The sequence below is a fragment of the Pteropus medius genome, unplaced genomic scaffold, assembly GCF_902729225.1.
Source record: "Pteropus medius unplaced genomic scaffold, Ma_sr-lr_union100, whole genome shotgun sequence".
Lineage (NCBI taxonomy): Eukaryota > Metazoa > Chordata > Mammalia > Chiroptera > Pteropodidae > Pteropus > Pteropus medius.
Genome location: NW_024346692.1, coordinates 307,796 through 320,166, shown reverse-complemented (window position 1 = coordinate 320,166; position 12,371 = coordinate 307,796). Strand labels below are relative to the sequence as shown.

The following is a 12,371-nucleotide window of genomic DNA, read 5'->3' as shown; positions in this document are numbered from 1 at the left end:
AATAGGCTGAAGTTCTGAGGCCAGATGATTCAGCGAGTAATGCTGTTTACTGGAAATGAATGATTTTATATTATTATCTAATTAAAAAACCTTTTAATATGCCTTCCAAGAGGCTGCCTACTTCAGAAGTTCACAAAAGGGAAGTGAAGTAAGACTATGAACTGCAGAACAGTGAAAAGTGTTTTGCAAACATGACAGAAGAAGAAAAAAATTTAAAATGCAATTTGAAGATGGTTTTATTATAGTAGACATGTAATATATCTCTTTTATGTGTGAGTAACTAACATTACTTATGAATGGAAAGATATCTATTTTTCAAGATAGTTTTAGTTGAAGTAAAACTATGTTCAGTGCATGTAATAAATTTCTTATTTTGTACATAAAAGAGTTGCCTTTTCTCCCAGTCTGTAGTTTGTCTTTTCATTTTCTTAATGGTATCTTTGGAAGAACAATTTTTAATTTTGATAAAGTCTAATTTGTCGGGTTTTTTTCTTTTATGGATTGTGTTTTTGGTGTCACACTTAGGGAATCTTTGTGTAACCCGAGGTCACAAAGGTCTCCTGGACTTTACTCCTTCATTCAAAACACTTATTAACATATGCTTATGCCAGGCACCATGCAAGGGGCCAGTCCTATAAAAGTGCATAAACTCCTCCCCTCTGAGAGCTCCAGGAGGAGACAGAGGCACGTGAGCAATCCACCGAAGGAGGCTTTCAGTTGTTTTAAGAAGCATTTGCAGTTGGGACACTGAGGAGGGAATGTGTAAGGGCTAATGGAACCAGGGGAGGAAGCAAAGGTCAACTCAGGTGGTCTAATATGGACTCTCATGACCAAAACTGTGGTTGAGGGGAAAGTCACACAGACCCCTCACAGGACTCCAGAAGAGTGGCGCTGAGAGGATCTGGGGAGAGAGAGAATAGATTTCTCCTTTCTTGAAAGAGAGTAGGCAGAATTTATTCTAGGCAGAATTTACTCGGTGATTTTTACTAGCAGGGCTCTCCAATCCAGCAGGACTGAGGTCCTTAAAAAAACAAAAAAACAAAAAAAGAATCTGTAAGTACAGACAGTGAGCACACTGCCTCAAGATTGTTTCCTTTTCATATCAATAACTTAGTTTGGATGGAAGCGCTGATCACCTATCGCGCTGTTCTTTGCAACAGGGAGAATGGCATTGTTGGCTTTCTCTCTGCTTACAGTGATCAGGACTGGGCCACCTAGGCCGAAGGAGAGGCATTCCCTCCCATAAGCACAGGGACCATGAGCACTAGTAGGCAGTTCCATTACAAGAACAGCTGTTCCTTCATTCAGCGAAGAGGCTTTTGATCATGTTTATTCTTGTCGCTGCCCTAAAAGGAGAACAAGCCAACTTCTTGCAAAGCAGGACTGGCCCCGGGAACTATTCTAGGGAGGACCTGGCAAAGGAACACATCTAGGAGAGAGGCTAGCTCAGTTTTGCATTCAGATCAGAATCTCAGGGCTCGAAGGGAGAGCATCAGTCTCTTGCTCAAAGTGTGGTCTGAGGACCCGCAGCAGCAAATCACTGGGGTACTTGCTAGAAATGTTGCATTTCAAGCCTCTTCCAGAGACTAGAGCAGAAGAGCAGATCTGTTCATACTTCCCAAGAGGCTGATAATATCTGTTTTATACCAAGATCTGTTTTTTACCAAGATCACCAGGTGATTCTCAAGCACTTTTCAGGTTTGAGAAGCACCGGTCTAGTCCAGTGGTCCTGGAGTCCCCTGCAGATATCCTGGCTAAGTGGTCAACTAGGCTCAGCTATTTCAGGAACAGATAGCCAAGGTCAGTCAGCAGATGAGAATGATCCTTTCATTTTTCGATTAGGCTAGTTAGGTAGATAAATGGGCATAGGTGAATAAATTGCTACGCTCTAATTTGCAAGGGCGGGTCAACTTCAGAGTTATCTTTTAAAACGGCTCCTTTTAATAGCAAATGGACTGCTTAAAACATTTGGAAGAAGCAAAAAGAGATATTGGCATGTGATTCTGTGTCTATTTAGCCTCATTCCATAGTTTATCTAGTATTAGGAAAATGCAGCATGATTGCGTGTATTATTAATGCGAATTAGTTGTCACCAATTATTCTGTGTACTTACTGTTTAAATGGCCATGTACTCTTTTTCATACTAAAATGAATAAATTGATGCTAGCAGTGGTTTCCAAACTTCAGCATGCCTCAGAATCACCCAGAGAGCTTGTTAAAACAGATTGCTAAGACCCATAGCCAAAGTTTTTGATTCACTTTAGGTGAGAACTGATACTTCACATTTCTAGTAATTCTAGTAATTGATATTAATGCTGGGTTATAGAAATAGTAGCTTCAGGGCATTTTTAGCACTGCAGGAAATATCTAGCCCCTTATTACTTGATGGTGTGCTCTGATGATATAGAATATAGGGCCAAATTTCAGTAATCCATGATCATGGGAGACAGAGTACCTGGGACAATTTAAATACAGAAATAATCTAACAACATTCTCTGAGATCATTGATTTCAAACTTCTGCTTTCCAAACTACATCTGAGTAGATAACAATGTAATTTGCTTCTCTTAGTTTCTACCCACCTCTGATGGCAGAGGGATAGAATAATTCTGATCGACTGCAGGATGCTCGGTGTTGAAATCACAAGCGCCTGCTGGATGGCAGGTGGTTCCACTGGCCAGTGTGGCTGACATTCTGAGCATGGGGCCAGTTCTGAGCTGTCAGATAACCTTCCGGGTCATTATGTCCTGTGTATAGTTATGGGCTTGACCTACATTTTTGCCCTCATCACCTATAGGCTCACAGCCATGACTTCAGTAGAATAAAGGAGCAGTTACACTGGAAAAAGACCCAAGGTCCTTTAACTCTTGGAATTGCCTTAGTCCACAGTGAACTGAAGTCTTTGGCACAGCATAGGACCCAAACATCTCTGAGTGGGGTTCCTTCTGGCAAATTTCCCCATCTGTGGCAGCTACTCAGATTTAAACTGTTGATTCTGACCTTTCTGATGCTGCCTGTCTAAAGACTGTCTGCAGACTGCTCTGCCAGAGGCTTCCTGCCAGTGAAAAACCATGACTGCACTTTATACCATAATTGAGTGGAGACAGGATTTACCTCATTGGAGCACCTTGCCTGTCTGACTCCCATTTCATCTTATTAAAAACAGAGACTTGGGACTTTTTCTTTTTTTATAAAAAATTTATTGAGATGATGCAATTATAGGCTTTTCTTTAAAAATTATTTGCAACTCACTGGCCCTGAGAAAAGGCTTTTTTTTTTTTTGTTTTTTTTTCTTCTTTTTGTTACATTCATTTGATTCAGTCCCTTATAAACCCCACACCTCATAAACAAGAGATCAGAAATTAAAGGGAAAAAAAAAGCAAGAAAGAGAAATTCTAGATTCATTCTGGTTTGCAGGTGGTTGTAGTCACCAAGAGAAATCTTCAAGAATGTTCTTGAAGATTTGGCATATGTGAGATTCAGGGAGTTTGTAGTTGTTTAGTGTTGATGCAGATGGGGCCAAAAGGATCAGGTTAGTCTTCTGTGGTTTTTAGAAAGGCAGGGATTATTGCCCACCTTTCTTCTCATTGGCTTTCTTGTATCACTCCCTTCATTCCAGGTTTTTGCCCAAAGAAGAGCAGGCTGAGTGGGTGAAAACTAACTAGCACTGAACGCTTAGTCAAAGAAAATTGCCCTTTGTAAATTTCACCAAATCTTTTATCTTCAGCTTCCTGGGTGAGAATGGGTAAATGGGGATATGGCTGGGCTGGATCTCAGCCTAACTCTGTCCCTGGCATGTTGTCTGCTCCTGGGGCAAGTTGTATTACATTTCTGATACTCCCTTCTGCAAAAGGGAGTCAATGTTTCAGAACTGTATTCAGAGTTGGAGCCTAGGTGGGGAAAGGTGGAAATAGTGGTTAGTCATTTAGGCAAATTCTGTCATTTAAGTTTTAGCTAAATTTACATTCTCATTTGGACAAGGATCAGTGTAAAAAGACAAAAGGATCGGAGGGTTGAAAAGAGCAAATCCATCAGTCTGTTTTCCCTTTTTGCTTGGGGGGATCCCCACGAAAAGGCTGGGAACATTGGTGGTACTGCTTTAGGCCAGACCAAGTTACCTTGGACAAAAGATTTTAGGAGCCAGTCCGGCCAGTTGCCACTGCCATCTTCTGATGGAGAAGAGGCAACCTAGCTAACTCAAGGTGCGGGGAGCAGAAGACGCTAGGGAATTTCAAGGTGCAAGTGAGTGTGTCCATCCTGGACACAGCTGGAGGAAGCTGTCCTCTGCAGTGCTCTTCTGCATTTTCCCTTCCCAATTTCTGATCTTGCAAGGCAAGGATTTCCATGATGGCAGCAGGGAAAGACCAACTATTCTGATCATGGATGTGCTTTTTACCTTGGTCCTAGGTAAAATTTTCATCAGCCCTAGTACTTAGTGTTGAAGTGAGAAATGTCTTGATGGATAGATCCTGCAGGTAGAATGTAAATTCTCAGAGGACAGGATTGTGCCCGATTCACCTTTGAATCCCTCGGAGTGTTTAGTGGGTGCTCCAACGAGGTTTGCTAAATTAAATCTGAAATCTTTGGCGTCTGCATTGTGTAAGTACTGTATTCCTGGTGTCGGTACTGCCCATGTATTCTCTCAAAGAACAAATGAGAAGAACTTTTGCTGTTAAGGGAATTAATAGAAATCATTCTTGGTAATACCTGGATGCGAAATAAAGACTACACTGGAATTTGTGCCTTCTATTTCTTCTTCGAGTGCCTGAAAGTGTCATCCTAACTCTTATATATTCTTATAGGATATTGCTTTAAAAATCCTTGGATCGAAAGGGAATTTCCATCCACGATTCAACTGTAAAATCCTTTGAATAGAAAGAACCTGAGTCCTCATACCTCGGTAAGGTGAATAGAATGAGATATCCTAATTTTAGGGAAGAGTAACATCATGCCCTTGTCTTTCATTTCACAGTCACACAAAGGACTTTAGAAAAAAAAATCCACCCTTTCTCTCTTGTTCTTAAACTCAATGGCTTTTACAACGCTCAAGGTATTTGGCTTAATCTCTCCATTTGAGATACAACATCAGTCATCATAGAGGCTGTATCACTGTGTGCCATTGGACATTCTTGAAAGACATCTGTGTTATGCTGGGATCCAGCTGCATTTCATCACTATTTCAGCAAATTCAAACCAAACCCTTCATAATGGGAGCCCCTAGCCTCACACAGAAGGTCCCTGACTTCACTGGAAGCTCAATATTCTGGAAGGTAGAGTGGGGGGGAGCACATGACAGTGGGGGCGAGCTGGCTACCTCCATGTTTCTACATGTGGTCTGATAAGGGGCAGGAACAGAGCAAGACTGAAGAGCCCTGATCAGCTCCTCAATTCCAGTGTCCTTAAACCATAGTCAATCTATCTGTGCCTCCTTCCCCGCAGGCTGGTGTCCTTGCCAGGAGGCTGGGGGAGAATGCCTCGCGCTTGTGTGCTGTGCCTGACTCAACTTAGAAATGGCTGGAAGAGAAGCTGGGTCTGGCCACTTCACCTAGGGCCTGCTGCTTACAGTCACAAGCGTACCCTGGGGGAGCTGTGAGATGCTCACCTGACAGGCGAGGAAACAGAGAAAAATGAGGAGAAACAAGGAGAGGGTGCTTTGTAAGGCAGGTCTAACCTTTTGGATTAAAAAAACACCGTAGTCCTAATGTTGGATTCTGAACCTGTATTGGAAAAGTCAATTTAGACGGCTAGAAAAGGAAAGCAAATCCAAACAGCTCTCTAAAAATATGTTATCATCAAAAGTACTAAGGGGTGGTGTGTCCCTCATTTTACAAGATACTATTGACTTTATTTTGAGGTGAAAAAGAGCCACGAATGAGTCCATTCTGAAACACAGCTATGCAAAGAAAGAAGGAAATGGTAATGTATCTGAAGAACTTCTCATCTGCACGGGCTGGGCAGACACTGGTAGCAACCGAGACCGCACACTCCAGAGTCCTCCCCTCTCGAATGCCCTGTGTCCTATGGGTACCAGGAAACTGTAAAAAAGGCTAGGAATTGAAAAAAATAACAATTAGGTGAGGGCATGGAACTGACCACACAATGGCCTTTGAGATGGAGCAGAGAAGACCCTTCCTGCCTCCCTATCCTCTAGACCCCACTGCAGAAGATTCTTCGCCCAGTTCCTGGACCATCAGGCCTATGTGGCCTTTTTGTATTTACCACTTTGCAGCACCTGTAAGCTGATTCCAAGGTGCCGGGTCCCTCTCAACAACTTGAATAGCCTTCCATTCTTACCTGACGCTCTGTGGAACCAGGGAGCTTCAGGGTTCTCACAGCTGTGTCAGGGGCCACCTGCCGGACTAGCACTTATCTTTCTAGAGGACAGCACCATCTCTGATGTTTTTGGCCTCCCTCAGACAGGTGGCCAAATGCCAGGCTGTGGGTCTGATTTAGTGGTGCCGGCCCCAAAGCACCCAGGCCACCAATTCTGTTTAGGAGCCTACTGCTCCCCAGACTCTCCAAGAGGCTGAACTCTGCTGGAAGGCGTCTGAAGCTCAACGGCAGGCAGGGAGGGAGGGCAGAGGGGAGGCAGGGAAGGAAGGAGAGCGAGAAAGAGAAAAAGAGAGCTCTCCTTTTCACTTTATCTTTTAAAAAGCAATTTTCTTTTCCTTTTTTTTTTTCCCCAGCCAAGATCCAACAGCAACAGGAACAAACCTGACTCACGTGGCAGGATAAAGAGGAACCTGAACCCTTTTGCAAGTCTTCTCTTTCCTGACCAGCTGGGTTTGCTGCACTTTTGTGAGATTTGCAAAAAATATATATATATAACAGATATATATTTCCATATGAAAACGACCTTGGTAGTCTTCCCCTAGATGAATCATGAAAAGTCAAATGGCATGGTCTTAAAAAACAAAAACAAAAACGAAAACGATGAAACTAACAATAGGTGGAAGGGTGAGGGTGAGGAATTACAGACGGAGAGATTCCGAATGAGTGGGGAACGTGAACCGCGAGTCCCAGGCTCGTGCCCTCGGCCTGAATTCCAGCCCCGCCTTTGCTGGGTGGTTTGTCTAAGGTGCTCTTGGGTCCCTCCTGATATGCAAGCCAAGTGTCACTCGCATTCCTGGGTCTCTGCCTTTTCTACTCTCCTCAGCCCGCCTGCTCGCTCCGTCACGCCTCCAGCAGTCCCGCTGGGCAGGGGCTCTCTCGGCTGCCAGCCCGCTGACATGGTGCGCTGGTGCCTTCAGCATTCATCTTCTTGGTATATTTGTTCATCCAGCTCCTGGGACTCAAGGTGCTCCAGACGGTCTGTTCGGCCACTCATGATTTCATCTGGGGTTTTCATAAACCTTGGGAAGAGGAAATGGGGCATAAAGAGATTACATTTTCCTAAAGTTGTCTTCACCTTGAACTGGAAACTTAAAAAAAAAAAAAAAGGCCCTATCACCTCATATAACTTGAGAGCTACTGAACCCAGCCATTAATGCTAACTTAATGTCAATTAGAAAAAGGTGCTCCTTCTCCTGAGTGCCTGAAAAATGGTGAAATAATTATTAAAAAAACAACAACAACAAAAAAAAACAACGGCGAGGATGACTGTGAGACCGAGAGCACCCCTCGGAGCTGGTTAGCGCATTACTGCATGATCATGTCAGGGAACCATGGCACAGGGAACCGCTTATCCGCGTTACTTATTTTTAGAGTTAGATTTTATAATAACCCATGAGAGCTATAAATCCACTTCCATTCTGGACCATGAGTCCAGGGAATGGTATTCAAAACTTGAATTTAACTCAAAAGATACAAGTCCATGCTGAAAGGAAAATTTTGGGCCAGTTAGTGGTGCTTTTAGAAATCACAAAGGCAAAAAGGGAGTCTTTTTTTCCATGTTATCAGTGATGCGCCCAAAATGCTAGCAATTACTTCCCTTTAGTCTATCTTCCTTGGCAGCGAGGTGCACGCAGCAAGGCTTATCTTGTTCATTGGGTTCGCCTGGAAATAACTTCAGTGACGTGTTTTGACCATGATTTACACAGTTCAGGAGGCAGCCTGGGTGCAAATCTTCTGCCCTTACCGTGGGGGTGCCCTCTCCACAGCCCCGCTCTGTGCTGGCACACCCTTCCCTTCCCATGCACTCTGCCCTGCACCAGATGAACTGTCTTAAACATCCATTTTCTCTCGTCCTTTTATGTTCAAAAGCCTATGATGACCGCTTATCAAGTCAAGGACACGCTCTCCAGCCTGCCCATTGGGGCCTCTGTCATCTCTACCCTGGAGAGTCTTGGTTTCCACTGCTGACGAGCGTGAGCCGTCCGTTCTGGTCTGGCCAGTCTTCTTTCTTCTATAACCATGCCATCCTCCAAACCTCTAGCTTTGACCCTATTCACAACCCTCTTTACTCCTTTCACTCTCTGAGCCCTATTCTTTGAGCTCCGCCTCATCACCAAAGGGCTGCTTACTGGCACCGGTCCACCCTGAAACCTTCCTTCCCGCAACTCCTAGAAATCCTGTAAAGAGGACCCACAATTTAACACTTCACTTGATTACACGCTGGGTTTTTTACCGAGAAGCCTTCATTTTGTGGCAAGTCTGGCTTCCAAAACTCATTTTCTCAAAAATGACTAATCTCTCCTCACTAATAGGCCTATTCTTTCCTTTTATCTTGTTGAAAATCTCTATCGGAAACCTGTGAACTTCCCAGCTACAGCTGCTTTTCTTTTCTGCCCATTATTCCTGAACTTCTCAAGCAATATGATCTGTAGCATCCGAAGTCTGTCTTCTACTCTTATCCAAAACTTCTCCCTCAACATCTGAAGTCACCTCTAGTTCCCTCTAGGCCAAGTCCACAGATATGTTATATTTGGCCCTTCGAACTACCCCTTTCTACTTCTGACTACTTTTTCATATTAAGCTTCTGATATTCCATACCTGGCTTGTCAAGAAACTTTTATTGAAAGCCTCCATAAGTATAAAACAGAACTATATAAAATATAATCTTCTACCTTCTATGGACTTTTGACCTAGTTGTGGGGAGGACTTCACACATACAACTATTAATAATGAGAATCAAAATGTGGTTTAGGGCCACAGGAACCCAAGAGATGATGGAAGAAGATTGTGTGTGTTCGAGCAGTTGAAGAAGGCTTCATAAAGGGCAGCAGACTTGAGATGGATCTAGAGAGTATATATATTAAAAAAGCAAAAATTAAAGGGATATATGTTTGTGGCATAGTGTTAGTAGGGCAGCTGGAAGTGTGTATTAAGAATCTGGGAGGCAGGAGAGTGGACCAGAGGTAAAAGAGAATGTTGAATTAATCTGGGTGTGAATCATGAAGTCTAAGTATCAGTCTCTATTGCCAGAGAAGCTTTTCTTTCATCTTCCAAGTCTCAAGAAAAGTGCTTGTCATTGGTAGACTCTAACCTGCCGGTAGGAAATCTTGGGAAAAGTGGCTCCCAGACTATTAGCCCCTGTAACAGAGAATGGAGTGGGAATGGTACTGAGAGCCAGTGGACAATCCAGCACAACGACTGACTTGGACACAGGAAGAGTCACAGACAACTCTAGTGTTATGTTGGTTGCTTAACACAGTGATGATGCCACTGATGAGAAACAAGAATACTGGGGGGTGGGAGTGTGTGGGGAGAGTTCTAGTATGTGTATGTCTTGAAATATTTCATGTCTGTGAGACTAACGTGATATTTAAGTGGACATGTCCTATAAGCAGCTCTTAGAAATTCAGAATTGGAATTTAAGGAAGTTTTTCGAGCTGGATAGAGGGATATAAGAGTCTCACCATTGAGGTGATAACTCAAGCTGTGTAATGAGATCAATTCGCTCAGGAAAAAAGTACAGAGCAGGATGAATAGGAGCCAAGGACTAGGTCTGGTAGAAGGATGAAGGGAAGGCATCAGCAGAGCCAGAGAAAAAGGGTTCTTCTTTTTTTTTTTTTACTTCATTCCCTTCTGTTTTCATCTCTTGAACAGCCTTTTCTCTTTCTTTTAAAGATCCCAATTGTTTTGACTACCCCTAAATTACCATGCCTTCCCAATGCTACAGCTCAGGTTCTCTGCTCTTTCCAGTAAGTACTTATCGCAGTGACCTCCTCTGCTCATATACAGTGTCATTTTCTATCTGTATATAAATAATTCCAAGTCCACATCTCTAGTCCCATCTGTAACTCTTTTCTGTCCCACCAGCCAAAATCTATAACGTAAGGTGGTGTTTCTTGATCCCATTTTCTCCCAACCTTTGCTTGGTCTCACCACGTCAACTACCACCGGTGAACATCAGTGTTCTGCCTGCCCTGATTGGTGCTTTAGATCTCTTCTTCTTCCCCTTCCAATTCTTCCTCCTCTCTTACATAGTACTTGAATCACAATCTACGTGGTGAGTTAAATGGTTGGAACTCATTAGCTGTGAAGAATTCTGGGAAGAGGAACGTCTAGTGCAGTGGCTTTCTAATTATGATACACTGTAATAACTACATTTTACATCATGATTCATCTCTCTCTCTCTCACACACACACCTCAAAACAAAATTTTCATGAATTGGCGGTCATCCTTAATTACGTTTGATATAGTCTGATATTTTTCAACTCTAGCCTATCCTAATCAATTCTGTTCTATTTCATTTAAAAAAGGTGTGACTGACTCATTAACACTATCGCTATTTGACTAACATTGGTTCAGTTGGTAACCTGGAAGTCTAGGTTTAATTCCTTGCCCTGACATTCAAATATTACTCCGATCGCTCCCTTTAACTAGGCTGGATGTTAACGCCAGGTAATACTATATGATCACTGCCTTCTCTGAAAGGCGAGTCAGATTGTGTTTATCTAGTTTTGGTTTTACTATATGGCAGACATAAGTAAAACAAAAAAAAATTTTCTTTTCTTAAATTTTAACAAACCAGCATCTGGCATCCGATCTGTAGCAATGATGGCTTTGAGTATCCAATAGGCAGGTAGAGATCTTAACAGTCTCCCTCCTCCCTCTTATTTAAAGAAAACAATATCCTCCCAAAAGAAGGAAAGGAGAAAAAGGAAGTGCTACCTGAACAAAAGCCTTTGTCCTGGCTCCTTCCTGATAATGTTTAGTTTGTAGTAGTGGCGCAGGGCTCTGGACATTTTCTCATAGGTCATGTTTGTTCTGTTCTGTTTGTTCAAAGGAGGAAGAGAGAAAAAAAGCACAAAGACACAATGAAATGAACCTCAGAAAAGGCTCTGGGGGAGCTATTAAAATAAAAGCTCTTTGGCTGCTCCTGTGGCTCTGCCAGTTTGGGAAAGCTACCTGCTAATCTGCTGCCTTCCAGGCCCATTCGTCCCCACCCCTCTGCTTTCACACAGGTCATCTCCAAGATTTCTCCTAAAGTGAATCACCCTTTGTCAGAAGTCTCAGAGCTGAGCTAAGAAAGCACATCCCACAGCAACCTCCCTCAGTTCCTTTCCCAAAACTGTGCTCTGCTGTGTCCAAGGAATTTCCTGCAGGTTCCCACTATCTGTGGGTCATCCTTCACTTTCTGACCTACAGAGAATTTCTTTTTCTTTTTCTTTTCTTGTTGCAGTGACCTTTCTCAAACAGCGTTTCTGGTCTGTCATTTTAAGGAAGAGATTTGTTGTTTAAATTCCTGTTGCGGAAACAAGAATATAGTGGTTCCAAGCCCGGGTGCTATGGCACAATGTGGGAGTTGCAGAGGGGTTTTTCTCAGTGACTCACACACTGGAGTGTCTCTCAGTGGGCCTTGCCATATTTGGTCATGGCACACTGGGTCCTCGAAGGCCGGGGCAGAGTGCGCTTGGCTGTGTCCCTCTGTCCCCTCTCATCTGGCTGATCTGGCATTATGCCACCACAGCACTGTGCCAATTGGTCAAGCCTGCATCTTGAATCTTTTCTTTTCTTTTTTTTTTAAGTAGGAATACGGATTTATTTATTAAACGTTTTTTGAGGGGGGGGGATCTCTTTGCTCCATTTATTTTACTTTATTGTATTGTGGGAAGAACATGTAACATGACATCTATTCTCTTGGCAAAATTTTAAGTGCATAATATAGCAGTATTAACTACAGGTACAATAGTGTACAGCAGATCTCCAGAACTTACTCATTTGCCTAGTGGAAACTTCATGCCCATTGATTAGTACCTCCCCATCTCTCCCCGTCCCAACCCCTGGCAATACCTACCCACCCTTCGATCCAATGAATTTGCCTATTTTAGATACTTCATATAAGTGGAATCAGGCAGCATATGTCTTTCTGTGACTAGCTCATTACATTTAGTATCACATCCTCGAGGTTCACCTATGTTGTTGCATCTTGCAGAATTTCTTTTTTTAAGGCAGAATAATATTCTATCGTATGCATAGACCACAGT

General features: G+C 43.0%; 1 protein-coding gene across 3 annotated transcripts in view; it reads right to left on the bottom strand.

Annotated features, from left to right (window-relative positions):
• Positions 1–3,246: 3,246 nt before the first annotated feature.
• ETV6 (ETS variant transcription factor 6) overlaps positions 3,247–12,371 on the bottom strand; it is a 214,235-nt gene continuing 205,110 nt past the window's right edge. For all 3 annotated transcript variants that reach the window (XM_039876364.1, XM_039876365.1, XM_039876366.1), the window contains 2 exons: positions 11,056–11,156; positions 3,247–7,351 (listed from right to left, as the gene is read on the bottom strand). In XM_039876364.1, coding sequence (XP_039732298.1) covers positions 7,246–7,351; positions 11,056–11,156 — 207 coding nt within the window. In that variant the 3' untranslated portion in view covers positions 3,247–7,245. The remainder of the gene's footprint in view (positions 7,352–11,055; positions 11,157–12,371) is intronic.